Source organism: Paralichthys olivaceus, chromosome 17 (genome assembly GCF_024713975.1).
Source record: "Paralichthys olivaceus isolate ysfri-2021 chromosome 17, ASM2471397v2, whole genome shotgun sequence".
NCBI classification, from domain to species: domain Eukaryota; kingdom Metazoa; phylum Chordata; class Actinopteri; order Pleuronectiformes; family Paralichthyidae; genus Paralichthys; species Paralichthys olivaceus.
Genome location: NC_091109.1, coordinates 18,695,893 through 18,722,533, shown reverse-complemented (window position 1 = coordinate 18,722,533; position 26,641 = coordinate 18,695,893). Strand labels below are relative to the sequence as shown.

The 26,641-nt window shown below is 44.8% G+C and overlaps 2 protein-coding genes across 12 annotated transcripts; both read right to left on the bottom strand.

The window, feature by feature from the left end:
- Positions 1–213: 213 nt before the first annotated feature.
- On the bottom strand, positions 214–8,573 carry LOC109641896 (BCLAF1 and THRAP3 family member 3). 2 transcript variants are annotated; one of them, XM_020106468.2, is made up of 11 exons: positions 8,332–8,573; positions 7,600–7,642; positions 6,859–7,515; positions 5,679–6,476; positions 2,344–2,513; positions 1,937–2,057; positions 1,727–1,799; positions 1,480–1,616; positions 1,277–1,370; positions 997–1,111; positions 214–760 (listed from the first exon to the last, which is right to left on the bottom strand). In XM_020106468.2, the coding sequence occupies exons 2-11, from the start codon at positions 7,632–7,634 to the stop codon at positions 747–749; spliced, it is 2,214 nt and encodes a 737-aa protein (XP_019962027.2). In that variant the 5' UTR covers positions 7,635–7,642; positions 8,332–8,573; the 3' UTR covers positions 214–746. The 2 variants fall into 2 exon arrangements, with proteins under 2 accessions (XP_019962027.2, XP_069368513.1); XM_069512412.1 differs by having other exon boundaries at positions 6,859–7,512.
- Positions 8,574–9,490: 917 nt separating this feature from the next.
- map7d2b (MAP7 domain containing 2b) lies at positions 9,491–25,846 on the bottom strand. Of its 10 annotated transcripts, none has more exons than XM_020106470.2 (17): positions 25,650–25,846; positions 24,790–24,873; positions 24,381–24,434; positions 23,689–23,849; positions 19,556–19,721; positions 17,354–17,443; positions 16,017–16,106; positions 15,392–15,510; positions 15,105–15,178; positions 14,772–14,980; positions 14,554–14,692; positions 13,962–14,142; positions 13,602–13,706; positions 13,337–13,400; positions 12,856–13,000; positions 11,952–12,247; positions 9,491–11,854 (listed from the first exon to the last, which is right to left on the bottom strand). In XM_020106470.2, exons 1-16 carry the CDS (start codon positions 25,687–25,689, stop codon positions 11,956–11,958), a joined length of 2,013 nt encoding a protein of 670 aa, XP_019962029.2. In that variant the 5' UTR covers positions 25,690–25,846; the 3' UTR covers positions 9,491–11,854; positions 11,952–11,955. The 10 variants fall into 10 exon arrangements, with proteins under 10 accessions (XP_019962029.2, XP_019962030.2, XP_019962031.2 ...); XM_020106471.2 differs by having other exon boundaries at positions 11,952–12,226; XM_020106472.2 differs by having other exon boundaries at positions 15,392–15,486.
- Positions 25,847–26,641: the final 795 nt, after the last annotated feature.

Here is a 26,641-nt window from a genome sequence, read left to right as displayed (position 1 = left end):
CTGCAGATTTTTCAACTCTTCTTTGCAAGAAAACCAAGATTTTACTCAAAAAAACACGGATGTTGCTGTTAAAGACAAAATAAAGGACAACACACTTTCTGGATTTATGTCACCGCAAATCTGGATTCACTTCCATTCAGCAACAAGATCGATGTTTAAAAAGCTGAAGTAACTCGAGACGAAATCAAACTGACACGTGTTTTTATTTGAACATGAACATGAGCAGCAGGTGATGTCACAGACGCTGGTTAAGTGTAATATTGTTCTGTACAGACACAGATAAAAAGTCACATCCACAGTTTAATTAAGAAAAAGACGTGAAACCTTCACATCTGATCCCAAACTTCACATGGTCAAAGTGGATTTTTTCAGTTACAGCTTCACCCGATAAGTCGTGATTTAAAAGTTAAACACATTCACTTCCACAAATGAAGACCACACAGAAATTAAACGTGAGAGCAAAACTAGAAAGACGCAAGATGGTGAAACTCCAGCACTGCAGGTTTCAACGTTTCACATTAAACTAAATCAAATCCGCTGCTGCCGCTCGCACAAGCGTCACAGTATGTTTACCCAACATCGTGCTGTCGATCAGAATCAAGAGCGGCACAATTAAGCCTCAAAATTCAGAAAAATAAAACTTTAACTTGCTGGTTTTTAGGAGAAGTGTCATCAGTAAGAAAAAAATAAAAAGAAGAAAGAAAGAAATCTGCACCGTCCACGTGAAACATGTTTCCAGCGCCCGGTCACCAGGTCGGACCTGTGAGCAGCAGAGAATCAGAGAGACGGTCAGAGGGATCCCGGTCACGGAAAATAAAAACATGGACGATGGACAAGGATTGGACCGGAGAGAGAGGAGGAGGGACGGGATTGGACGAGCTCAGGAATGATTAGAAGCTGATGTGTAATGTGTCAAATGGTCAAAGGGAGAAATCCCCAGAGATTTGGTGCCTCTGGTGTGAAGGGGTTCATCGATGGTGACCGTTCATTATTTACCTGCAGGGTTGTTGCGGTTGTTCTGTCGCCTCGTTGGTCCGACCCGGTGACTGAAGCGATTGTTCCTGTGCTGGGAGCCTGTGCTGGGTCTGAACGAAGCTCCTCTTCTCGGCACCTTCGAAAAGGAGAAAGAGACTTGAGTCAGTGTGATGACTGAACTCTGGAGGAGCCCGTAGACGTGTAACTCAGCTTCTGCTGCTGTTTTCTCACATGGACTCGCTCTGACAAAACTGCTGAGAATATCTGGAGCGCCACTTTAACACGGTCCTCTAACACTCACCATGCTGCCTTCTGGTCTCCTGCTTTGCTCCTCTGGCCAAGTGGAGAATCTGTCGTCTTCCGTCTGAGACGTGTCGTCCATGAACTCTGGCTCACTGACACAAACGTGACCACAAGTGGCAGAAGTTTATTAAAAGAGAAGATGAAAACACTGACTTTGGTCAAAGTGATGCATGAAAGATGAACATGTAAATGTTGGCTCACCTGACGTGACCCAGGGGGCGCTGTGACATACCGCCCCCTGGTATCGTGACCGACACACCCTCCAGCCTCTCCTGCCGCCTCCTCTCCAGGTCGTGCCTCAGGTCGCCCGGGTCTCGCACCAGGTGCTGGTTCAAACCCTGTCACCACAACGTCAGCGTGAACTTCACACACCTCCGATCATCTCTGCTGATCCACAGTCAGATTTCAAGAAGCCGAAGTGGTTCAGGAGAAAGAGTCGTTGAATTACCTGCATGGATTCCAGTCTGGAGAACAGAGGCTCCTCGTCATCGAGCAGCGAGTTCATGTTGAGACTGAAGCCGCTGCAGAGGAGAGAAAAAAAAAACACTTCCTGTTTCATTACTACTCCTCAGCTCCATGTCAGCGGTTGTGTTTTTGAGCAGTGTTTCATTCTTCAGCACAACTAGAACGACCGAAGACAACAAACTTCCAGACGCACCGGTTTGAACTGAACCTCTCATCCAGCGTCAGCTCCACCGTCTCTTCTTCAGAGAAGCCACTTTTCTGAGGCACCGAGAAACGCTCGTTCAGGGTGAGACCCTCATCTCGGAAATATTGCTCTGCAAGCACGGACGAGAACACAACCGTTTATTTGTACGATTATAAAGCTGCACAAACAAATTGAGCTCCACCGATACGAGCCTTTCACAGACGTCAATGTGGGAAAGTAGAAAAGTTCAAGGAACTGATATTGATGAAACTGGACTGAGTGAATCTAGATGTTTTACAACTTTAACAACTTCCTCTTGAGTCTCAGGAGAGTTTAGTTCATGAGCTGTGGGCACAGGTTTAGTTTGTTTCAAAATCTCGACAGGCACAGAATGGACCGGCGGACGCTGTGCTGACCTTTGACATGATGCACCAGCGTGATGATCTCCTGGGCAAAAGTCCCAGTGTGCATGGCCGTCTCTTGATACGTGCCCGAGTGCTCGAGCATGGGCAGGAAGTCGAGCCGCTGCCGACCCACGTTGACCAGATCTAAAGAGAGCTGCCTCTCTGAGGAGTAACACAGCAAGCTGCAGAGGAGGAGAAGGAGGAGGAGGTGGAGGAGGAGGAGGAGGTGGGATATGAGGGTTGAAAAAGCAGCGAACAACCAAACATGTTGAAATAAAACACAGAAGATAAATGACTTGAGTTTTAATCTACCGGCCAATGTGACGGGGAAATGTCCAGTTCACAAACACTCAGGAAACAGAAGTGTCTACACACGTTTCCTTGTAGAACTCCACGACTAACGACAGTGAGCAGACAATGACTCACTCACTCACGAGAGCGTGAAGTCGCTAATTACTGTGGCCGGAGGGAAATACATGTATGTTTTCACTGGGAGTCTGTATTTAAATGTTTTAACCAAAATACTCACACGTACGAGCTGAAGAAGATAAATACAAACATCTTTACCTTACCCGACACTTACCTTCCACATCCGACAGTAACTCAAACTCTGTTAACTAGAACGAGGGAGGTTCAACCTCTAACGCACAAAATCGTACGACTTCATCATGTTTTAGTGGATATTTAAGTGAAAGCCGGAGGAGACCAGGATAAACCTCTGTTAAACAGCAGGTGAGTTAAAAGGCCGGGTCAAAGTTCACACTTCTTTTCTCGTTGTTATAAAATCTTCGTTGTGGCTCAGTTGGTTCTCAGTTGGAACGTCTGATCCTCACAGGGTGGAAGAGGACTCCAGTTTACAGCTTCTGCACTTTTAAAAGTGGCCCGACAGGATCTTCAGCTTTTCATTTGATGCTTCGGAGTTTTTGGAGACTTCACTTTCCTCTAAAAGCCAAAATCTGTGACACAGTTGTTGACGTCTTTCTCGATGACGCTCACGAAGCTTTGATTTTTTAGCCTCAACGATTCTGTTCATGGCTTCAAATTCTCCTTTTTACAGATTCCACAATGTCTCAAATTCTCCATGTTTTTGCAAGTAGATTCAATTCCTATTCACTGAAATGATGATATTTATCTACGAATCCATTCTCTCCTTCTGACGGCACTGATGAAGCAGACGTTTCCTCCATTTATCTGCATTCAACTTCACGTTCATGGCCTGAATTTCTCAGATACGCGAGTCAGACTCATGTCTTCGTTGGAAAACATCTTCTATTTCCAGGATCTTTTGGTTTCTGCTATTCACAGCACAGACGCTGCTTCAATTCCACCACTTAAGGGCAATAATATTTTAGTTCCTTGCTTCAGTTTCTTCTTTCAACAAACTGATGATAATCATGTTCGTGGCTTTGAATCTTCATGATGCCTTAATTTCTCAATTTAGAATCCTCCATGATTATATTCACAGCTTTATTTTCTCCTTTTTGTAGATTCGGTTTCTTCTGGTAAGAATTTACATTTCTGCTGTTAAACTGACACAAACAAGTGGTTGGCATGTTTCCTTATTTACCAGCTGCTTTTGCTGTGAGTCACGTCGACAAATCTGGTGAAGCTGGTTTTATTTCCATCTCAGTTTATTTCACTCTGGACAAGATGACGACTCGGCACGTGTCTGCAAACCCAGAGCGAACATGCTTTGGATCTTCTTTCCAAAACGACACTGATTTTACAGTCAAACATTCCAGGAGCTGATTTCAGTGGCTGCTCATCTTGATCTTCAATCAGCCAAGAAGAGAAATACTCCTGGTTCTTCCACAATTTGCCGACCTGTGCTGTGTTCTTCCAACGTGGCTCATAACCAATCACCATGAGCATGTTCTTCCAAGAAAACATCTGATGCGTCATGTGACGGAATCTCTGAGATGTTCTCCTCTTCCATTTACATTTTCAAACCATGGTCGTCTTCTCCGCAGAGCAGAAACATCCATCCATAAGTACTCCCTGGTTTCTCCTCTTGAGACACGAGTTCTGTGAACTTAAATACTTCTGAACATCTGAACATCCATGTTTTCACAGAGCATCGTCCGTCTCTGCCGTCACTGCTGGAATTCTCCTCTGTAACAAACACGGTGACAATCTTCCCAGGATTTTACGCCTCATGATTTAGACACCGGCTTTTCCTCAGATGAGCCAGTGGCCAGAGAGAAACTCATTCACACCAGTGGCAGCAGGTGTAGCATCGATCAGGTTGATGTCTCATACACAAGGAGATTTGCTGATTAATGATTTTGCTCATCTAAAAAAATCTTCTCATGGTCACACACAGTGGCTCCAAGAACTCCAAAGACTTGTTCTGGAAGTTTACGACACTGCAACATTCCTTCAACACCTACTTCTATAAGAAGTGGTGTTTTCAGTGTCACAGCAGCTTCAGAGTAAAATAACTAGAGTGACGAGGTCCGGATCCGGTGTTATCAATATGCTCTTCGAGGTGTCTTTGGTTTCACTTCAGGTCACAGTGACACATTCATGCAGCTCGCTCCTCATCACTGTAGAGTGAGATCTTTATATTCTTGCTTCTTCTGGAAACCTTGTGAATGGATGTGAGATGATGAATAAAACTTGAATCTGCTGCCTCGAGTGCCAGAGCCTCCTCTCTGTGATATTTGGTCTCTCCTTTCAGATTTCCAACTGATTTCACCAATAAAGGAAAAGAAGCTTGATGAAAACGTGTGTTAATTGTGGTCTTCAACCAAATCGTCAAGTTTTTGCCGAAGCAGAAGGAGCACATGTGAATGAAGTCACCCTGAGGTGCTCCGCTTTTCTGCCGTCCCCATTCATCAGGTCCTTCTTCACCTGTGCATTGGATTTTCACGTCATTCTCCCAAACAAGTATCAAGTGCTGATTAGTTCATCTCATTCACAGAGAATCAGATGCAGATGAAACTCTATTTCAGGAGGGAACTCTCTTTCTGACGGACGCCTGCCGACGACAACATGGTCACTTTCCCAAAGCTCAGCTTCAGATTCATTTCTTCAGGATGAAGAGCATCTCCTGGGTCTTCAGTTTGAGCAGCAGCTCTTTCTGGTGCCATGTCACTTTTCCATGTGAGAAGATATTACTTGGCGAAACTTCCGCGTGCCAAAGCACACACTACTTGATAGATGATTGTGCCAACATCAGCGTTCGGCTCAACTTCAACCGAATCCACTTCAGTGAAAAGATGTTTCCCTCCAGAGATTCTCAGTCTCCATTTTCCACACGGTCGTCTCTTTCCTCTTCATGAGCTGAGAAAGAAGTGTGAACTTCAACCACTCACCCTTAATAGTTGTAACAAAAAATACTCTACCTGTTCTGGTTCATGGGTCGGGTCATGTCTACTTTGATGGTTAACGTTTCCTCCTTCACAGCGTTACTAGTTTTCTTGTCACTCCATCCACGGGGCATTTTGGGGTCCGGGTCCTCCCTCAGTAAGTGTTGCTCCAGACTTCTGGGCCTGTCGTGTTCCCACTCTTGAAGTCTGTCTTCTCCTGACCAGTGAGGCCGCTCTTCGATGGGATCCTTGTAACCATCTTCTCTGTAGGGTCGATATCCTAGTCTTTGCTCTCCGTGAGGAAGATCTTGGTGTCCCTGGGAGGACTGCTGCAAACGTGGTTGATTCCTGAGTGGTCCGGCCCTTCCGACCTGTCCACGATTAAACCTCCCTCTCCCAGGGCGAGGACAACCTCTCCCCCTGTGGTTCAAAGACCCATCTCGATTACCATATTTCATGGTATTTGGTCTGTCTTGCGGCACAGGGCTCCTCCGAGATTCAACATAGTTGGAATCTCTCCAATTATCTTGAAAACGGCGTCCCCTCACGTCTTCCCGATCATCCAACCGGCTGTCTGACGTCCTGAAGCGCTCCTGCGAGGAGCCTTGTGGGCGGGGACTCCTCTGTCTAAAGTCAAGATCTCTGCGATCGGAAAATTGTTCCCACTGCGGCGATTTTCTGCCATTTACGATACCGTGATCATGTTCAATGACAAGTGGTCTCAAGGGTCGAACATCTCTGCGGGGAAGGCTCCCCTGAAAGTCTCCTCCATACCCATCTCTGGGCGTCTCCACCGAGTAACGCTGTTCCCCAAGCTCCTCCTCAATCCTGTACCTGTGACAGCATAAGAGGAGGTGACATGGTTCAACAATGATTCATGGAAATGTCCATCTTCACATCTGCTTATGAATTTACTCTTGACATTAGCTTTGGATTTTTGTCAGTCTATGTCATTGCAATAGTTATCAATGTAGCATGGACGTTTAGAACGACAGCTGGAGCAACAGAAAACATGCAGAGATGTTGAAGAGCCAGTAGAGCTGGCAAAGACAGAAAACTTCAAGCCGTGCAATATGTTCGATTAGTGTTTTCTAACAAGAAAAATAAGAAATGACAAAAGACAGTGAAGGATTTTGCTCTATGAAAAGTAAAGATGAGAATCCTCTGAATTCTTCGTTCTTGGAAAGTGCGGCGATGCATTTTGCTTGAAATTTACCCAGGGTGATTGGCGTCATCCATTTCTCTTCGTTGCCTTTTAAAGGGGGGGCTCCTCTCTTGATGTGGCTCCTCCCTTGGTCTTTCTCTGTTGGGACCCTGTAAATTCCTCCTACCTCTTTCCCTACCTGCTCCACTACCTCGGTCATCGGTTCTCGTAGCGGGACTGAGGTCTCTGAACCTCCCAGGACCTCGGCCCTGCTCCTCCCTCCAGCCCATTCCCGGCTCTCTCTGCTGGTGATCTGCCTGAGACCTCGGTGGCAATCTTTCCCTCACCAAACTCGGGGGAGAGTGGGGCAACCTCCCCCTGTTATCATAACTCTGGTCTTGAAACCCTTCTTTGCGTCTATCTCCGTCTCCTCCGACATTACGTGGTGGGGAAAGCCTCCGACCGCCGTAGCCCCTCACATCATAGTGAGGTGAAGACGTCCGGGTGTAAAACTCCTTCTCAGTTGGACGCCGTTGATGCCCGAGCTGGAAAAGGTCATCTGGAGAAGGAGCGGATCTTCTCTGGCCTTCTGGGTAAATCTCTTCCCTGACAAAGCCCCAGTCTTCCTCAGGATTCTGTCTGAGGCGGTGACTCCTGTCACGTGGATTCTCATCCAGTTCTGCGAGGATTTTATGAGGATCAAAGTTCGATTCCTCCCACGGAAACCTCCTGAAAGAAAAGAAGAAAACTTCACCTTAAAAAACTGTTAAATTGAAAACACAAATATATTAAACGTTAAATTGATGTGTTTACCTGTAGTTAGGAGACCGCGACCGTGGTCTTGACATAGTTTCACCTTAAAAGAACAGAGAAGTTTATATTTAGTTGCAAGAACAGACAGTTAACAATTGACTACTTTATCAAGAACTGTCCTTTAACTAAAGGATAATGATTGACTGTCTCAAGTAGTCACATCAGTTGTGTTTAAATTCACAATAATTTACCATCATTATTATTATTATTATCATGTCATCATGTGACATCTGTAAAGAAAACTGATTCGTCTTTAATTATCTATCTTCATACGCTGTTGAGTGACACTAAAGTTTACTATTAAAGTAAAATACTTTCTGCGCCTGAATTTGTCCTTAAAAACATGAGATTTAAGATTTTACAGCTTCTACAACCTCGTGTTTCCAAATTAAAATAACAACCTCCCTGTTTATCACTGTGAACTAAGAACTGGTTTGACTTTATATTGATGGGTGGATTTTTTAATGCACAGTTAAGACCTGGAATTACAATAAATATACATTATTTTAATACTAATACTTGATCAATACACTGCAGCAAGTATATTAAATATATGTATTTATCTATCAGGACAATAATGATCAAGGCACCGATCAGGTTAAAGAGCTGGAACACGTTTGACTCAAGTCACAAATAAACTCATTTATATGTTATAACACATTTTAATACCATCTAATAGAAAACAAACACCAATGCTAGTTAAGCTAAGCTAACGCTGCGCAGATGACTTACCCCGGGCCACGCTAGTGTCAGCTAACGCGGCTAACGTTAACGCGGCTAACGTTAGCTAAAGCGAAGACAAGCGCGATGAACCAGCGAAGAGCGAACGTTCGGAACGTTAAATTAAAAACGTGACTATCCACGAATATGATCCAGATCCGAACAGACGCGCTGACGTTTCCTCCGAAGTTTAAAAATGTCTGAAACATTCAAGATGTCGCGTTTCCGCCGGAAACAAGGCTCGCCACTTCCGCTGAGGCCTTTTCACAATAAAAGCAGCGGATGTGCACATCCACATAAAATTAAAAATTAAAAAAAATAAAATAAATAAAATATATATATATATATATATATATTTATATATGTCAGGGTTTTATTATTTTATTATTGGATTATTTTCATTGATAAATTCAGAGACATTTTGAGGCTTGATTTTATTATTTGAAACCACTTTATTCACTGTTTGGTATTTTGGGACGAGCCTGCTATATTTATATTGAAGTACTTCAGTGAAAGATCAAAATGTGAAAATTCTACCATAGTATTTAAATAGAATTGAGCGCATCACTATAATATGTTTACACAACCTTTTCTAGGTTGACAGAACATTTTCAGTGTCTCTATCTATTGTTCCACATTCACTATAACTCTACTTTTTATTATTTTATGGGTGATCAAGCTTAAATTTCTTTCACGTCTAGGAAACATATAAACACATATATATATATTTATGACTGTGATTTTATTTGTTTCTTGATATTTTTAATGTTTTAATTTGTAAAGCATATTATTATAATGCTCCACCTTCTCTTCTCATGCTCTGTTAGAGTGCAGAGTCATGTTTGTTTAGGGATGATGTGACTAAAACATGACTTTGTTTATTTTTATAAATTCTTGTGTTGATTAAAAGATCCTACGTGTTAAATTCGAATCAATATCCTCAGCTGTTAAAGTGAAAGTTCATTCTTCAGTCCAGTTTTTGCAGATCAGTTTTAATGTCCGTGCAGCATTAAGTCAATTCACAGTGATTATAATGAGAAATAAAAGTAGCTGCATTCAGCTGTTTCTTAGTGTAACATCATCAGATTCTAAATCTTGAATGTTTCCCTTCGCTCCATCAGCCGCCTCCATCATCCTACATTTCTTAATTGATCCAGTTCACTGACACAAATGGCTTGATGAAGTTTATTGTTCTTTTTCAGCAGTTATCCATGCACCACGTCTACAATGATATATTCCACCAAGCTGCAGTGTCACAGGGTTTAAGTTATATTAGGATAAACATTATGTCCTTTATTTTTTAAGTTGTATACAAGGGGCCCCAGGAGACCCTCTTACAATGAGTTTCAGCAGAATCCGGAGGAGCGGACGTAGAGACGCCGACTGGGGGGGGTGGCGACGGGAGCGTGAAAACATAAACAACGAGCTGAGCGTTGCAGCAGTGACGAGGAAACTCTTTTTTTCTTCAATGGCGCAGGAGCTGAGACCCTCGTCCACCTCAAGAAGCTTTTTATGGAAACTCCCCTTTCACTTGGATCCAGCTTTGGTTCCTCGCCCCTGAAAAAAGTCTCGCTCAAGTACAGTTGATCATTCTTTCACCATCACCCTCTTTCTTTACACATTCACAGACAGGATTATGAATCGAACGAGTACGATGTAAATTCAAAAAAAGGAGGTGAGGACACAGAGGTTAAGTCCTCTGTATTTTTGTGGGAAGGGGTTTACATTCTACATTTACACACATACTGCACATGTTGCATTTTTAAGGCTGATTCTAATATTCAGAGACGGTTTCAGGCCAAATAAACTCAATCGAGGACATTTAAAACTTGAGGAATTTTTTTTTTGCACTAGACTGAAATGAAGGAAAATCAAATCCACAAAGAAACAAATGATCAGCTGAATAAATAGAATGTGACTTAAATACTCTGAAAACTGCAGAGTTTGGTCGGTGGTTGGTGTGAGTTTTGGGGGGAATGTAGACTTATTACCCAAGTATTTCTAAAATCCTGGTTACGGCCCTGATCGTCCACACGTCTGGGGCCCCTGGGGGCCTCTGCCTGGAATCCAACCTTCCACGCACATGATTGTGTCTCCAGTTTCTGGATCTTTTCCTAAAACAGTGAAAAGTGCACATGCTGGACGAGACAGATCCTGAGGGTGAAGCACAGAGGACGAGTGTTCGAGGCGAAGATGCTGACTGCGCTGAGGTTTAAGGCCTCGGAGGTGAAAAGCTGAGCGCGGACGCTGCTTTAACACCAGTCTATTGTGAATTGTGAGGTATATTTTAGTTTGGGGGATGAGTGGAGGTGGAGGTGTACTTGTCTTGCGAGCAGTGATACACACAACTACTGGTAAGTGCACACTATAAAACGCAGCTTGCATGGTTACAGTCAGTGCCAGACGAACACACAACACACTGTGTCAATATTTTCCTGATCTGCAAATAAAAATACGGGACATTATTTCCCTCCTCCCTCCTCGTCTTCTTCACATCGTTGTCGTGACTCGTCCACAAAACGTCCATCAGTTAAGTGACGAGCAGCAGAGAAACCGAAGCTACAGGCTCTACATGTTACAGGGCGACAGCAGGGTTACAATATCAGCTCTCCGTGGTTTTCTCCAGCATCGGGGGGACGGGGAGTCTACAGAGGACAGACCGGGTTTCATAGAAGCAGGAGTCGCTGTCGGCAGAGGAGCAGGTGAGACAAACACGGGATCCATCAGAAACACTGACGAGGAGGAGGCACTCCCACACACAGCTACAACCACAGCTCCACTAACTAGTCCTCACTGAAGATGCTACACAGGATTTAAACAACAGCGTCTGTTTTACAGCTCCAGATGAGCAGAGCCGCTCCCTGTTCCTACGATGACGGACTCCACCACCCACACACATATATTTACAGAGTTTTTTTTTTACAAAAGCCGGGAGATTAAAGCAGATGATACTCGAGTGATGGTTAGAGGCAACGCATCTGGGCAATATTGGCTTTAACTGGGACGGGTGTGGAGGAGGTGTCCTGTCCACACTCAGAGGACAGAACGGAACTAAAAGCTCGTCCAGAGATCAAAATCCAACGGCAGGAACGTTTGTGAGACACCTTACATGTAAAAACATGTTCGATCTGTTCACGAAAACAGGGTCAATGTGTGAAGACTTCACAAGTTACACTTCCAAATTTTATGAAACGAACAAAGTATTAGTTTTAGATAAATTATAGCAATAATCATTTCCTAAAATTCACCTTTTCAAACGGACTTCTGCTTCTTCTTCTTGGTCGCACAGTCATAAATAAACTTCACATCACCGGCTTGATTCAGTGGAACTCTGTCGTGTTTCTAAGAGTCAAACTTGCCCATTTGCACAGCGTGAACATGTGGCTGAAAGCTGAGCTGCAATGATTGAGTGTGGTTTGATAATACAGATGAGAAGTCAGCTGCGGTTCCTTGTCATGTGATGATTGTTGTAGTTTCAGACGGAGGTGACGATCTCTTGGTTTGTTCTGGCTCCTGTCAGCTGCTGAAAAAGACCCTGAGAGAGAAGAAGAGGACAAAACACCAGGATGAGAAAACTGTCTTTGCCTCTAAAACAGCTGGAATGCGTCTCTCACACCCGTCGTTGTCTTTACCCGACTACTGGATGTCCAGTTTTCTCGGGCCGATGCTGTGGATGAGCTGGGAGGATTCAGAGGCGGCGCTGTATGCTTGAATCAGCAGGTTCTTGTTGAGGTCTCCGACCCCGCTGCCAGCCTGCAGCTTTGGGTAGGGGGGCGTTTCGCCACCGTGTCCCTGCGCTCGCCCTTGGGCGTCCAGGTCCATCAGGTGCTCCAGGGGGCAGCCGTCTGTCCCCTCGGTGACGGGTGAGAACTCCTGAGCGCTCGCCTGCTCGTCCCTGGACACGGGGCTGATGGAGACAGATGGAGAACTTAAAGAAAGATGATGACAGAGACACAATATTTCATTTATTAGCACTTTTCCAAACAGAGCCGCAGTGATGAAGCAATATTGAGCCACAAAATGAGATGTGGGAAAAGGAGGCATCTGTTTTTGAACCAGGAGGAAAAGTCGAATAGAAAGTTAGACATGAAACTTTTCAGTTGTAATGATCTGCTGTTATTTGTCAAATCTACATATTTACTTTACATCTTATGTAAATCAAAAATTTGGATGATTGATTGATTGGGCAAAAAATATTATTTTATGAAATTGTAATTTCTACTATTTGTTTTACAATTTTCTATCTTTTCTTGGACCAAACAATTAATTAACTGTTCAATTCATTATTAAGTTTTGAAATTGCACTCCGTGTATTTTCTCTTTTTCTCTTTTTATAGCACTTCGTAAACCTGCTTTTTGAAAAGTGCGACAGAAATAAAGTTTTAATATTCATCACTGTGTTAGTAAAACGTTTTGACTGGTTTGTGGAGCGTCTCCTCAGTGCAGACAAACTGAGATGAGGTAGAAACATACGAGCACCACGACAACGTAAACACGCAGAGTAAAGTCTCGTGGAGTCAAACACACAGATCCTACCTGACGTCCATTGACTGGACTCCGTCAGACAACTCGTCCACAAAGCTCTTATTCTCCAGGGGCCCCAGCGTGATGACGGGGGCCTCGGCCGGAGTCGGGGCGTCCTCCTCCAGAGCGGCTGCAGCCTCGGCTCTCATGTCGCATCCTGCAAAAACATTTAAACGACTTTAAAGTTGAAGAAATTAGAGGTACAACACTCTGACACAACCTGAACTACAGCGGCCCTCAGAGAACATCAGCATCAGACCCTGCAGTAATCTTGTTGTTGCAGTTACAGGCAACAAGCATCAGGTGGCGCTGTCCTCCTGCACATGTAACACTGCTGAGTCACACTGCAGCTGAGACTGATCTCTTTCCAGTTCACATAAAATTGATTATGTTGGAGAAAAAAAGAACAGAGGATGTAAAAGATATTGAACACCAAGTAAAATAAAACGCGGAGGAGACGACAATACGTCAAGAAACGAGGTTGAACATTCACCTGAGGAGCCGGAGGGAGGCTCCACCTCACTCTTCCTTGTTCTCTTCATTATTTCCTCGATTCTCTGTAAAACACGTGAAACACAATAAAAGTAAATCAAAACAAATTGACATTTGGTGGATTCACTGGAGCTCTTGGTCAAATCAAATGATTTTCAGCAGCAGATGAAGATTATTTAGTTTTCATTCAATTGTAGATTTTCATATTTTAATATAATTCTGAACAGACGATATCTTCAGTTGAGTTTTTTTCCTCTGTGCGGTACCTTCTTCCTCTGCAGGCGCTCCTGCTCCTCCTGGATGTGCAGCAGCTCTCGCTCCTGTCGCTTCCTCTCGGCCTCTTTCTGGGCTCGCAGGAACGCCTCCTCCCTCTGGAATAAAGAAACATCCAGGAACACGTTTCTGTAGCTGCTGTCAGTTCAACTTGTGTTTTAATATAACGTAGATTACACTTTAGCAGCAGGTTTGTCAGTAGAATGTCCGTAGAGCTCATACCTCAACTAATGACAGTCCCATAATGAAACTACAACTAAATCAGCTTGTCTCTAAAAATATAAAACGCTGGTTTCTGGACTCTCGCTCCTGACAGATGACAGAGAATCTTATTTTTGACAGTGTGCGCTGACCTCTCTGTCCAGCTGATCCTGCATGTCCTTCCATCTCTGCTCCTTCTGTCGTCTCTCCTCCTCCTCCTTGCTCCTCCTCTCCTCCTCCCTCCTCACTCTCTCCTCCTCGGCCTGACGCACCGCTCTCTCCTGTTGCTCCCTGGCCTCCTGCTGCCTCCTCTGCTCCTCCTCCGCCCGCAGCCTGAAGTAACACACGACAAAATCCTCTGTGACAGTTGAATCGGAGCCACAAATCTATTTTCTGCTCATATTCTCTGAAACGGTTTTCTGGTTATTGAACAGGAGGATTTTTAGAAAAGAAACGAGTTTGTGTTGGAAATGGAGCTGAAACCTGAATCCAGACTGAGAGCAGCAACACTCCAGAGGATGTTTTGGACATGATTGATTCATGTGATGAACAATAATGGGGCAAAGGCTCTAATCAATATTTATTTATTCATTTGTCCTTATTTATCAACAAAAAACAACCTGAACTCAATTGTAAATCAATAAAAAAGCATAAGAGAATGTTATAAAACATATATTCTAACATCAAAACAAAACAGAGATATTATCCTGTGACACAACAAACAAACTTCATTCTATCACGCACCTCTCGTCCTCCTGCCGTTGTCTCTCCTCCTGCTCCTTCTGTATTCGGGCCAGACGTCGTCTCTCTGCCAGCAGCCTGGACGCCTCCTCAGCGTCTGTCGTCCCACCGACACTCCGGCCCGTGGGTGTACCTGGAGACTCTGGACATGAACAAGAAGGCGGCTGAGTCGGGAGGTGGAGCGGAAACCAAAAGAAGAGTGTTTCGCCCTGTGGCGTTACCTGCGTTCAGTTCTCTGCTGGTGGACTTGGGGATCCTCTTCTCGCAGGTTTCAGATTTGGTTGATTTCCTCTCCAGGGTGCTGTGACCTTTGACCTCAGAGTGACCCCTGTCGTCAGTGCCGGGGGTGCTGGCTCTCTGTCTGAGCGGAGAGGGCGGGTACTGCCCAGGAGAGCAGGGCGACTGAGCGCGGCTCCTGTTCGATCTCACCCTGAAAACACACACCACCACATCAGGTCATCGAGTGCGTGTGAGTGCGTGTGTGTGTGTGTGTGTGTGTGTGTGCGTGTGTGCGTGTGTGTGCGTGTGTGCGTGCGTGTGTGTGTGTTTCATACCGTTTTGGTGTAGCCGGGCCTTTACTGTTGGCCCTGAAGGAAGCACTGCGGACCGGTGTGTTCGGCGTGTCCCCCTGCAAACCAGATTAAATTAATATCAGTAATAATCCTTTCACAGTTAATATTCACAACATATGGGATTATCTATTTTATTATCTTTTATAATTCAACCACAGTTTAATTTATTTTACTTTATTTTACATATTACATTTCTACATCAGTGGATCAATATACAGGCGATGCGTGTATATTTGTGTGTGTGTGTGTGTGTGTGTGTGTTGCCTCACCGTGGGTGTTTTGGCTTTGGACGTGTCTTCAGGATATCCAGCGACGCTCCTGCGATTGGAGGAACTTCTGTATGGTCTGTGGTTGTTGGGGGAAGCTGTTCGATGGGACACAAAAGACACTGATGGATCACAGACCGACACACAAACACAGACCGACACACAAACACAGACAGACGCACAAACACAGACCGACACACAAACACAGACCGACACACAAACAGAAACACTCGTGAGAAAAGAAGAAAAAAATCCTCAACCCAAAGTTTTCCTATTTAAATGAAAAGCTCTCAGTCTTAAAAACTGAATATGTCGTTAATATTTTATTATCTATCATAAATGACCATGTTTTATCGAGTGAGGATGAAATACACGTGAATGTGTTTCTATAACTTTACACCAAATGGAACCAGCTCCTCCTCTGCAGTAGTTTTCACTGAAACTTGCTCATATTCAGGTTGATCATTATAATTTGTGTTTTACTCTAATGTCAGAAAACATCACTGTCATCGTTTCTAGATATAACGGGTTTATATATTCTATACAAACACTCTGCAGGAGATTTAAGATCAGATCCACCTGCACCTTCTTACTTTTCGACTGTAGTTCAGTGCCTGACTGTTCTCACCTCTCTCTGGTGAGTGGAGGGCGGCTGAGGAGTTGGAGAGCTGTTTGTTCATTGGTGGATCCATCGTTGGTGGACACAGGAAATCAACAACTGATGAAAAAACAAACAAAAACAACACATCACAAATCCTCACCACAGACACACACTGCACATGAGTGTACATCACACAACGACCCGGCCGATCGATGAGCCGTGCAGGCCACTGGATGGATTAACCTTGGTGATGTCAGACAGAGATGAAGCAGCAGAGAGCGTCTGTAACCTGCTTCATCATGAAATGGAGGATGAGCATTCAGAGAGGCAGTCCCATGAGACCGAGAGGAGCAGGTTTCTGTACGCACGGCACCTGAACGCACCGTGATGACGTCCAGAGAGAAGAAGAGAGCAGACGCCAGCCAGGGAGATGACGTCATCACAGCAGAGTGAAATTATAAAAACAAACTGAACTAAATAATAGTACTTCAGGTTCAGGGAGCTGCAGCTATGATGGGAGATGTCAGGTGTGTGTCTGTGTGAGTGTGTGTCTGTGTGAGTGTGTGTCTGTGTGAGAGTGTGTTTTGATCTGATTGCATTTGTGCCTGTGTGTAGGGTGGGTCTGATTTCACAGATAGCGACAGGGTGTATGTCTGGTATGATGAATGGTGTGTGTGTGTGTGTGTGTGTGCGTGTGTGTATGTGTGTGTGCAGATGTATGGTCATGTGTGTGTGCATGTGTGTGTTCCCTGCTGAGAATAATGTATGCATCACTAAACACAGCTCTGGGCCAGGAACACAGGAAGTGGAGCAGCCCTTTGTAATATAAGGATGGGGGTGGGGGAGTGTGTGTGTGTGTGTGTGTGTGTGTGTGTGTGTGTGTGTGTGTGTGTGTGTGTGTGGTGGGGGCTCCAAACCAAACACTCATCAGCCACAAAGGAGACAGTGAGTGGAAATGTGAACGTGATCAGTTGTTAAAATGATCTTTCTGTTACACACTCTCGAGTATTCGTTCTCTCTGTTCACGACATTGAGTTGATCTATTCATGTTTTATTTATAATCAAGTTTTAGATTCAACTAAAAGTATTAAAAGTATTTAAAGTATTTAAAGTATTAAAAGTATTTAAAGTATTAACCCTCAGTCACATTTCTTGCCTCCTCTGACTCAGTTTTCCTGAAACCTTTGTAAAGACACAGATGAAAGAATGTAAATATACTGACACTGCACTGACCTACAGACACACACTTCACTGAACACACTGACGTCCACAGACATGCAGACACGGGGACAGCTGCAGGTGAGACAGCAGGAGAGGTGGAGGCGGCGGGGGGGGGGGCACACAGAGAGTCATGTGGTCTGTACCGTTACGGGATTGGCTGGCACTGGGAGCGGCGGAAAGCTCATTGGGCTGAGCAGAGCCAATGGCAGGGCAGGGCGGGGTCTTAGGGTTACCTGGGCAGCAGGTGAAGCAGAGCGGAGAAAGCAAAAGCGTTACACACACTCACACACACACACACACTCACACACACACACACACACACACCAACACACAATGCTCCTCCATCTCACACACACGGAAACAAGCAATGAGCAAAACCACGGGATCGAAGATGTGACGAGAACAAGCAACAACCAATTGAACCAGAGCTGCCGCATGAATCTCAATGTTTGAATCTCGATGTTTGAATCTCGATGTTTGAATCTCTCAATGTTTGAATCTCTCAATGTTTGAATCTCTCAATGTTTGAATCTCGATGTTTGAATCTCGATGTTTGAATCTCGATCTCAACACAAACTTCCGTTGTCGTCCGCCCAACAGTTGCAGAGACGCAGACGTCCCCTGCGCTGTGAGGAAAAGTCAGACCATCCCAGTCAGGAGGGTTCATCCAGAGGGGACCACGCATGACAACATTTCCCTCCAACAGGTAAAGAGAGACTTCAGTCTGGGATCAAATCTCGTGATTGTACGTTGAAAAGCTCTTTGAATAAAACGCAGACGTGACCGACGACCACGTCACAGTCGATGTTTCCTCCTCCGCTAAAGAGACAGGTTGGTTCTTTCCTCACAACAGAAAACAAAACATCAAGGATTTCATTATTTATGAAACTTCAACTAAAGTAGAATTTAACAAGATGCTGCACATTCATCATTTTAACACGTGAGACGGACTGAACCTCTGACATGAGACAAAAAGATTTGTCTTCTCGATTTGTCCCTGATACTCCATCAAACTATGAATATGACAACTGTGGCTCATTCGTTTCCTGGTTGGAAGACTCACATCATACTCTGATAGTTGCTCTGATAGCTCCACGCTCTGCTCATGAAGCTCGTGGTCAAGAATCCGTCTGCTGTGATGCTTCCGGCGCCACGAAGGACGGATAATCTCAGATAAACACATTTCAGAGTGGTCGAGGTAGAGAGCGAGGAAAAGACGCAGCTTTTACACATAAAAGCTCTTTAGTGAGTCTCTGTCCTTTAACGAAGCTGTAAGATGAGATGCTGCTGTTTCTGCTGCAGTGTGCACAACAGATCCCAGAGCAGCCTCTCCGCCTGTCAGCCGGGCCGGAGCCAGACCGGCTGCTGGGTGGACCCTGATCCCTGGTCAGTGCCAGGGCGGCGAGGCCTGATGGTGAATAATTGATGGCGTTATGAATGCACCACGAGATCCTGCAACAAAGCTGGTGGAGCTCGCGGCCGACGCGACAGACGTGAAGAAATGATCTCTGGAAAGACGCCGTGATGACAACAGAAGAAGAAAGACGAGTAAAAAGAAGAAGAAGAAGAGAGACGGATGTTGGCACAGGAAACAGCCTCATGTCGCACTTCGTCTGCGCGGCCTTGTTGTCGTCAAGGTTAGATGTGTAACTCATCTGGGATCCGTCGTCCATCTCGGAAATAAAACAACACAGCTGTGACACACACACACACACACACACACACACACACACACACACACACACACACACACACACACACACACACACACACACTCACACACACACACACACACACACACACACACACACACACTCACACACACACACACACACACACACACACACACACCTGTAGCACATTTACAAGACAAAAGATGACCAGCAGCTGATGAGCACAGCTCCAGCGGGCGATGACACAGTGAAGCGTTGTAAACACCGAGCGTCTCCTCACACACTGAGGAGATCTAGAGACAAAGCGCTGAGCAGCTCCTGCACTGCTGCAGCCTCCCCACCCTTTTCCATCCTCCTCTTCTCTTCTGCTCCATCTCTCCATCCTCGCCCTTTCCTCATTTCACCTGCTCTTTTTTCCGCCAGCCGTCTCCACCCTTTCATCCCATCCCCCTCCTACTCCTCCTCCTCCTCCTCCTCTTCCCCCTGACCTCCAGACCTCCTCCCCGAACCCAACACCTCTCCTCCCTTCTCCTCCACTCCCAGCCCCCATCATCATCCTCATCATCAGTATCCACCCGTCTCCCCCGCTGCACATCTCAAACCAACCTGACATCATCACAATCCTTCTCTTTCCACCATGTCATCAATACAACCACCTCCCATCGTACTCACCCTCTACTCCATCCGGTGGTCCTCCCCACGTCCAGCGTTTGGGCCTGTTCTCCAGGTGGTCCTGAGCATCCCCTCCTCCTCCTCCTCCTCCTCCTCCTCCTGCTCCTCCTTCTCCTCTCGTCTCAGCTCCCCCAGCTCTCCGGCGGACCAGGGCCTCCAGCCTCTCCTGCTCGTTGCGTTCAGAAACAGGGAAGAACAGACACTCTCTCACTGAGCCATCGCTACGGCGACGGGAGCCAGGCGATGCGCTCGGAGACGGCTGCGCCATGGTTACCGCATGTAAGCGCAGCAGCAGCAGCCTCGCCCTCCGTGATCCTCTCACTCGTCTGGTGACGGTCACCAGCGCTCGATCGCCTGCTTCTGTCACTCAGTGATACATAATACAGCAGCTCTCTCTCCTCCTCTCTCTCTCTCCATCTGCCGCTCCCTCTAGGTACCACTGACTCCTTCTCTCTCTCTCTCTCTCTCTCCTACCTCACAATTGTTCACCCCACCCTCCCTCTCCCTCCCTCCCTCCCTCCCTCCCTCTCCCTCTCTCTCTCCATCTCTTCCTCTCTCTATTCCTTTTGGACTGAAACTGTTCACAGGCTCTAATGTCACAGAAACACATTCTTATTTATGATCACCACATTCCAAAGTATTATTCTTTGTATTTTATTATTTCTCTTTGTTTCAGTGGATGTTAATGATTTTAAAACATCCTGGTACTAAATCAAGTACCATCTCTGTATTGACCCACTTCTTCTATCATTTCAATGTAGCATCAAATTAAATAGAGATTTATGAGTTCAGTCACCGTCCTCCGTCTCATTTGAATCTAATTCTTTTGATTGATCCCTTGATAATTTTCAGATTTATTAGGTTTATCATCGGGTTGTGTTTCACGTCCATTAGTTTTATTGGTTGGTTTGTTGTCACAGGATAACATGATACAACTAAATGGATTTCAGTGAAACAGTGTGGGTCAGGGAAGAACCCGTGAAATTCTGGACGATCATTTATCTTTTCTTTTTTTTAAATTTTGAGATTGATAGATTTTTTCCCCCGGGAACAATTCACAGATCTTGATTTGAACAATCACATTTCAGGAGCTGATATTTACACGTGTGTGAAATTTGCAGCTTTGTTGAATTTATGGAGATTTTATGTGACGTTGTTTCTTATATAAAGATCTTTGTCCATGAAGTGTTTGTTTAATTCTTCATCACTTCATTAAAATCTTCTCTCTACTGACGAGTGTTGATGACAACAAACAATATTCTGTTAAATAAAGATTCAGTCCAGGACGAGACACGTCTGTGTGTGTGTGTGTGTGTGTGTGTGTGTGATGGTACAATATAAAGCTTATACATTGCTCCAGAGTGTTTGTCTATATATGAAGGATGGAAAGGCCCACATCAGCATTGCTGAGGGGGGTGTTGCTGAAAGTGCATGCAGAGTCACGCACTGACTGCAGGAGGGAGGAGAGACGAGGGGTGAAGCCGAGACGACGGATTTAAAGGGAGAGAGGGAGGAGGCAGAAATATAAAGGGAGGGATGGAGGGAGGGAGGGAGTGGTAGAGGGGGGGGCAAAGACAGAGAGATTAAGACAACACATAGCAGTGCTGTATATATATTAAATATTAAGTATTTATAAAAGTACATCGTGAGGGGGGGGTGTGCGCCGCTCATTTTAGTCAGAGATGCAACATTATACAGTTCCTGCACAGAAACTTTTCATTTTAGTAAATGTATATTTGTTCTATTGGTTTAATTTATCTTGAATATTTAATTACATAGGAATTGTTAAAGAGTTAGTCATGGTCATAACATCTTTTTTACATCTGCAGTGCCTTGTCAAAATATTAAATATTCATAGACAGAACAAGAATTAGGTACTCCAGTAATTAATAATGAAAACTAGACTGTCACTCAGTTCAGCTAATTTCTCCACCACAGTCTCTAGAATTCACCAAAGTAAACACGCTCATAGAAATCAGTCCTCTGAATATTATCTGTGTATGAATATTATTTTAATCAAGATCTGTGAATTATTCTGGAGAAATGAAAAATCTTCTCTGGCCCAACACTCCACTTCTTCCACCAAGTTTCATGTTGGGTTGTTTTTGTGAAATCTTACTCACAAACAGATGAACAGCGGTGAAAACGTTGAGGTAATAACCCGGCAGCTACGACACATTCAACAATAAGCCAACAGAATATTCATCTATAATAATTATTATATTATTATATTGAATTTACAGTTTGAATCATTTATCAAGCAAAATGATTTTGTTGATCCATCTTCTCAAATGTGAGAATTTGAAGTTTTAAACTACAGGTTTCCTAACTGCAATATGTTATTTATCTATTTCTACCGTTTTTTAATTCAACTCATTGACTGAGGAAGATCAGAGATGTAAAGAATAATCTTTTATGAGATGAAAGAGAAGCTGAGTTTAATCAAAATACTAATGACTGTAAAATAAACTGTTCGCGTAGCTGCAGTAGTTTTATGAGCGATAACCTTTGACAGAATAAAGTGACAATAAAAGACTAAATGAACATGATTTCTGTTTGAATGATTCATGAAACCTTGTGTGTTTTCTCTATAAAACCTGGATCACATTGATTCTGTTGTTTCCTCCTGTCATCGACCGTCGGTTCCAGTAAACAGCAGTGATGTCATCTCCCGCGAGACTGACCGATCATTAAGTTATGCATATGAGTGTGTGTGTGTGTGTGGGGGGGGGGGGGGGGGGGGGGGGGGGGGGGGGGGTGTTAGCATGCAAATCAATAGACACAGTGACAACCCCCCCCCCCCCCCCCCGAGAATTTCAACAAGCTAATAATTTATGCTGGATGTTAAACTGACTGAGTTCCTGCTCAAACAAACCAAACCCTTCTGTTTGTCCTGAGATGCTTGAACGTCAACAGAGCGACGAAGGTGAAGAAGACTCTGTTATCACACTGACCTTCAGCTCGACTCGATCTCAAAGTTAATATGACGGAAAAATTATGACTTATAAATAAATTCTTTCATGGAAATTCACAAATCAAGTAGATGATGTTTTTCACAGTGCAGTGAACGGTTCATCTGAGCATCGCACGAGTGAATCATGGGACAAAAATAACTGATAAAAACATTCTTATTTCCATGTTGTCGTTAAATCACGTGGTCGACAGCTGACTGGACAAATACATTCATATCGGATCATATACCAGACCTCTACTAGACACAGATCTAAATACTTATTCACCATGATACAGTTAATTATATTGACTTAATTGAGAGAACTTGTCTTTAACAATATTTGACATTGAACGTTTCTTCTTGTTCAGTTCCGTCCTGATTTAAATCATAAAACAGCTCCAGCAGTATAAGAGTCTTTAACTTGTGAAATAAATGTTTTTGTCAGACGTAAACTCTGGAGAATGTCCACACGACAGTTTCTGGAGCGTTTCTCATATGAAGAACGCAGCAGGAGATTTTCAGGACCTGATGTGTAAATTCTGCTTCTGAAATCTCAGAGATATTTGTGTTCTTCCAGTTTCACGTCTGTCACGTGTTAGAAACCTCTTCAACACGTCCACTCGCTCACTGGGAAGGTTCCACACATTGTACTAGGAGGCTGCAGGTTCCAGAACATGTCCAGAGACACTGACTCAGACATTTGTTGTCACAGAACATGTGAGGAGATCATCCAGAGTTCAGCGTCTTGAACTAGAATCAGAATGTATGGATTTATGGATTCAGTCAAAATGGTTTAGTGTGTAAATAAATGGTCTTTATTTATTTCCTGATTAAGAACATTAAATATTCATAAAGGTCCTGAACTCAAATCTATCTTTGCTCCTGAGGAATTATGGAGCACAGCATTTTGAACATGTGCAGGTTTTTTATATGGGACGGTGTTAACAGCAACATTTCTTTTTGCATGCAGCTTCTGAATCCACCACAAACGTGTCCACGTGAAACGTTGCACCTGAGTTAAGATGCAAAACTGTTTGTGTCACAAACTGATCAACAACTCAACCTCGATCTGTGAATCTGCACAAACTGTGGATTTCATGGAGCCTGCGGTTCATCTTTCTGTTTTCCCACCTCCTCTAATGGGACGTGAATGCATCATTAGCGTGCCGTGACCTCTGACCTTTTCTGCCTCTTGTCTCTGTCGTCTCTTCTCCTCAGCTGCTGCTCTGCGCTGCTGCTCCTTCCTCCTCTGCACCTCCATCTTCCTCCCTCGCTCCTCCGCACTGCGATCCAGCTGCTGCTGCACCCGACGCTCCTTATCACGCAGCACCTCCGTCAGCTCTGCGCACGCACGCACGCAAACACACACGCACACGCAGTCAGACTGTGTAGAAGCACTGACATTGGGAAGTTTACAATATTAAGTTTGTGACTTTGGAAGATTTCATTAGAGGCTGTTGTGAGAATCAATCAAAGAAATCTGTAATTAACAAGTTTCCATGATTTGAAGATTTTCACAGTTGACACGTTAGTTAAAATAATTTTAACACAACAGATCAATCAACCATGAAACTATTCATGACTTGAGTGTCCATCTTCTAACTTGTCCTCTTCACAATGAGTATTTTTACTTTGGGTAATAGATTACATTTACTGCTTGTCACATGTTAAACCCAGTTAAAGTCAAGTCCACTCATTTATATCAACTGCCTCAATCAGAAGCTCAAACCACATCGTCTGCACTTTATTCATGTTAATACTGAATCTGTACCCACAGTGTGTGTGTGTGTGTGTGTGTGTGTGTGTGTGTGTGTGTGTGTGTGTGTGTGTGTGTGTGTGTGTGAGACAGATGAACAGGACAGTGTTACTCACCTTGTGTCTTCTGTCTGTCCTCCCGTCGCTCTTTGGCTAAATGCAGCCGGGCGTCTTCAGACAGGTGAAAGAGAAACGCAGGAATGACTTGAGGCCCCTGAAGGTTGTAACACTGAACATGTTTCTAATTCGAAGCTGATTTGGTTTGTGTGGTTTGAAATGTGTCATTACAACCTCGGCGGAGGACGTCGTGTTTTCACCAGTGTACATTTGTCTGTTTGTCTGTCAGCAGGATGACTCTGAGAGGATTCCACATTTCTAACACTGGACCAGAACAGATGCTTTCAACTGAAATGTCTTTTTTATGTAAAGCACTGAAGCACTGAGACAACAGAGGTGATTTCACATCCTGCCTTATATTCTGGACTATGACGCCATGATGACAATCGAGTGATGCTCAGAAGTTTACCTGGAGGGACGCTGTGATTGGATGGCGATCGGGCAGGTGAAACATGCCTATTGGTGAGCAGCAGCGTGGGAGGAGGGGCCAGCGCTGTGTTGATGGAGAGAGGAGTCAGACATGATTCATGCAGCACTGACAGACGTGTTAATACAGATAAAAACCTTCAGCTGTGAACGTGACTCCTGCTTCTGTGATCAACATTCATCCAAATACATCCACCTGCTTGTCAGTGTGGTGCCTTCAGGTCAGGTGTCGGTGTGTGGGACAACCAAGCGTAACCCGCAGCCAATTTCTTATTTGTGTATCTATGAAGACGACATGCGAGCAGCCTGAGAACATCCATGGACTCGCCTGCATCCTCTGCCCACAAACACACTCACACACATGCAGCCGTCACATATTCAAATACAAGCAAACCCCAGGTGAGTCTCCGGGGTCCAGCTTCGCCTCATCCTCACTCAGAATCACATCACAACCAAAAGAATGAGCTGAATCCCAGGTCTCAGAGGCTTTTCCTCCCCCAATGCAGCGGAGGAGTGAGACACAGGACGGTGGTGGTGGGAGTGAGCTGCTGAATTCATGAGGAACCATCAGCCTGTCAGTCAGTGCACAGGGATTAACTGGGACACGTGAACATCATGAAAAAGAGGAAGATGGATTTTTTAAATAATAAGAAGAATGTGTTGTGTCCTATAAATGACGTCACTGGATCCCTATGTTCTGGTGTGTGTTACATCTCCTGCAGTGACGTCATACACAGAGCAGATTTCTGAACAGATGAAATATAAAAGCGTCAGAATGAGGCGTTACCTTACATGTGTCAATCAATCACACCTGCAGCGAACCGTGCGACGCGTTGTCCTCACCTGTCATGTCCGCGCAGCCACTCGGAGACACTCGGGTCATTTTCACGGTCGTCGTCGGTTTCACCAACCGGAGCCAGAGTCCGTCGAGAGGAGAGCGGCTGCTCGGGCACGATGACTCGGGAGGAGGCAGTGAGGGAGGAGGGAGGAGAGACAGACGGAGGACGGGAGACAGGCAGATGAAGGGAGGGGAGACAGATGGATGGAGGGAGGGAGAGACAGATGGAGGGAGGGGAGCAGATCACAGCTCCGTTTCCAAAACTGCGTTTTATTTTGAAAGATCCACTATTTCAAAACCTCCACAATTCAAATGCTGCAGGTGCACGTGCACGTGCACTGGTGCGCGCTCCAGCAGCTGCTCACGATCGCCGATTCACGGGCACGCATCACGCACAGGCATGAGTTTCATATGACGTCATTGGTCATCAGAGCTTCTGTCCTTTGATTGAGTCGAGATCAAAGGGGAGGACGGAATACAAGATCAAAGCAGATCAATGCATCTTAACGGGCAACGCACCAACCGAGGAGAAGACACGTTGAAGTGTCCGAGATCAGGTGAAGAACAAATCACAACACAACTATATTGAGCTATGGCTCAACGTAGATACACGGGAGGTTCGGACCTGCGGAGGAGGATTTACATGCCGGAGAAGTCAGTCTGTGACCTGGAGGTCCAGCTGGACGGAGCTCAGGTCTCCATCCTGAATAAAGATGAGCTGATAACCAAGCAAACCGAGCAAGTAGCTCTCTGTCAGCGAACCGTGGAGATCAACATCCCCACTGAGGACGAGAACAACGAACAGTTGGCCCCAGTTCAGGATCTGCGAGAGAGGGAGACGTCTCTGATGTATCAGAATGAAAAGGACAGACTCCTGCAGTGTGAGAGGGCAGAGAACGAACACCTGTTAGGAGACATCTATACTCTGAGAGTGAATGAGACAAATCTATACCAGGACATTAAGTCCCTGACCAATGAGATGAGACACCTTGAAGGT

Bases quoted from the DNA above. Each gene is read 5' to 3' on its own strand.
- LOC109641896 (XM_020106468.2), bottom strand. From the start codon at position 7,634: ATGTCAAGACCACGGTCGCGGTCTCCTAACTACAG. The intron at 2,514-5,678 runs GTAGAGTATTTT...CCTCCTCTGCAG, and splicing joins CGACCCATGAACCAGAACAG to CTTGCTGTGTTACTCCTCAG. The intron at 1,371-1,479 runs GTGAGCCAACAT...CGTTTGTGTCAG, and splicing joins CGCCCCCTGGGTCACGTCAG to TGAGCCAGAGTTCATGGACG.
- map7d2b (XM_020106470.2), bottom strand. From the start codon at position 25,689: ATGACCCGAGTGTCTCCGAGTGGCTGCGCGGACATGACAG. The intron at 14,693-14,771 runs GTAACGCCACAG...GTTCATGTCCAG, and splicing joins CAGCAGAGAACTGAACGCAG to AGTCTCCAGGTACACCCACG. The intron at 13,001-13,336 runs GTGAATGTTCAA...ATGTTTTTGCAG, and splicing joins GCCTCCCTCCGGCTCCTCAG to GATGCGACATGAGAGCCGAG.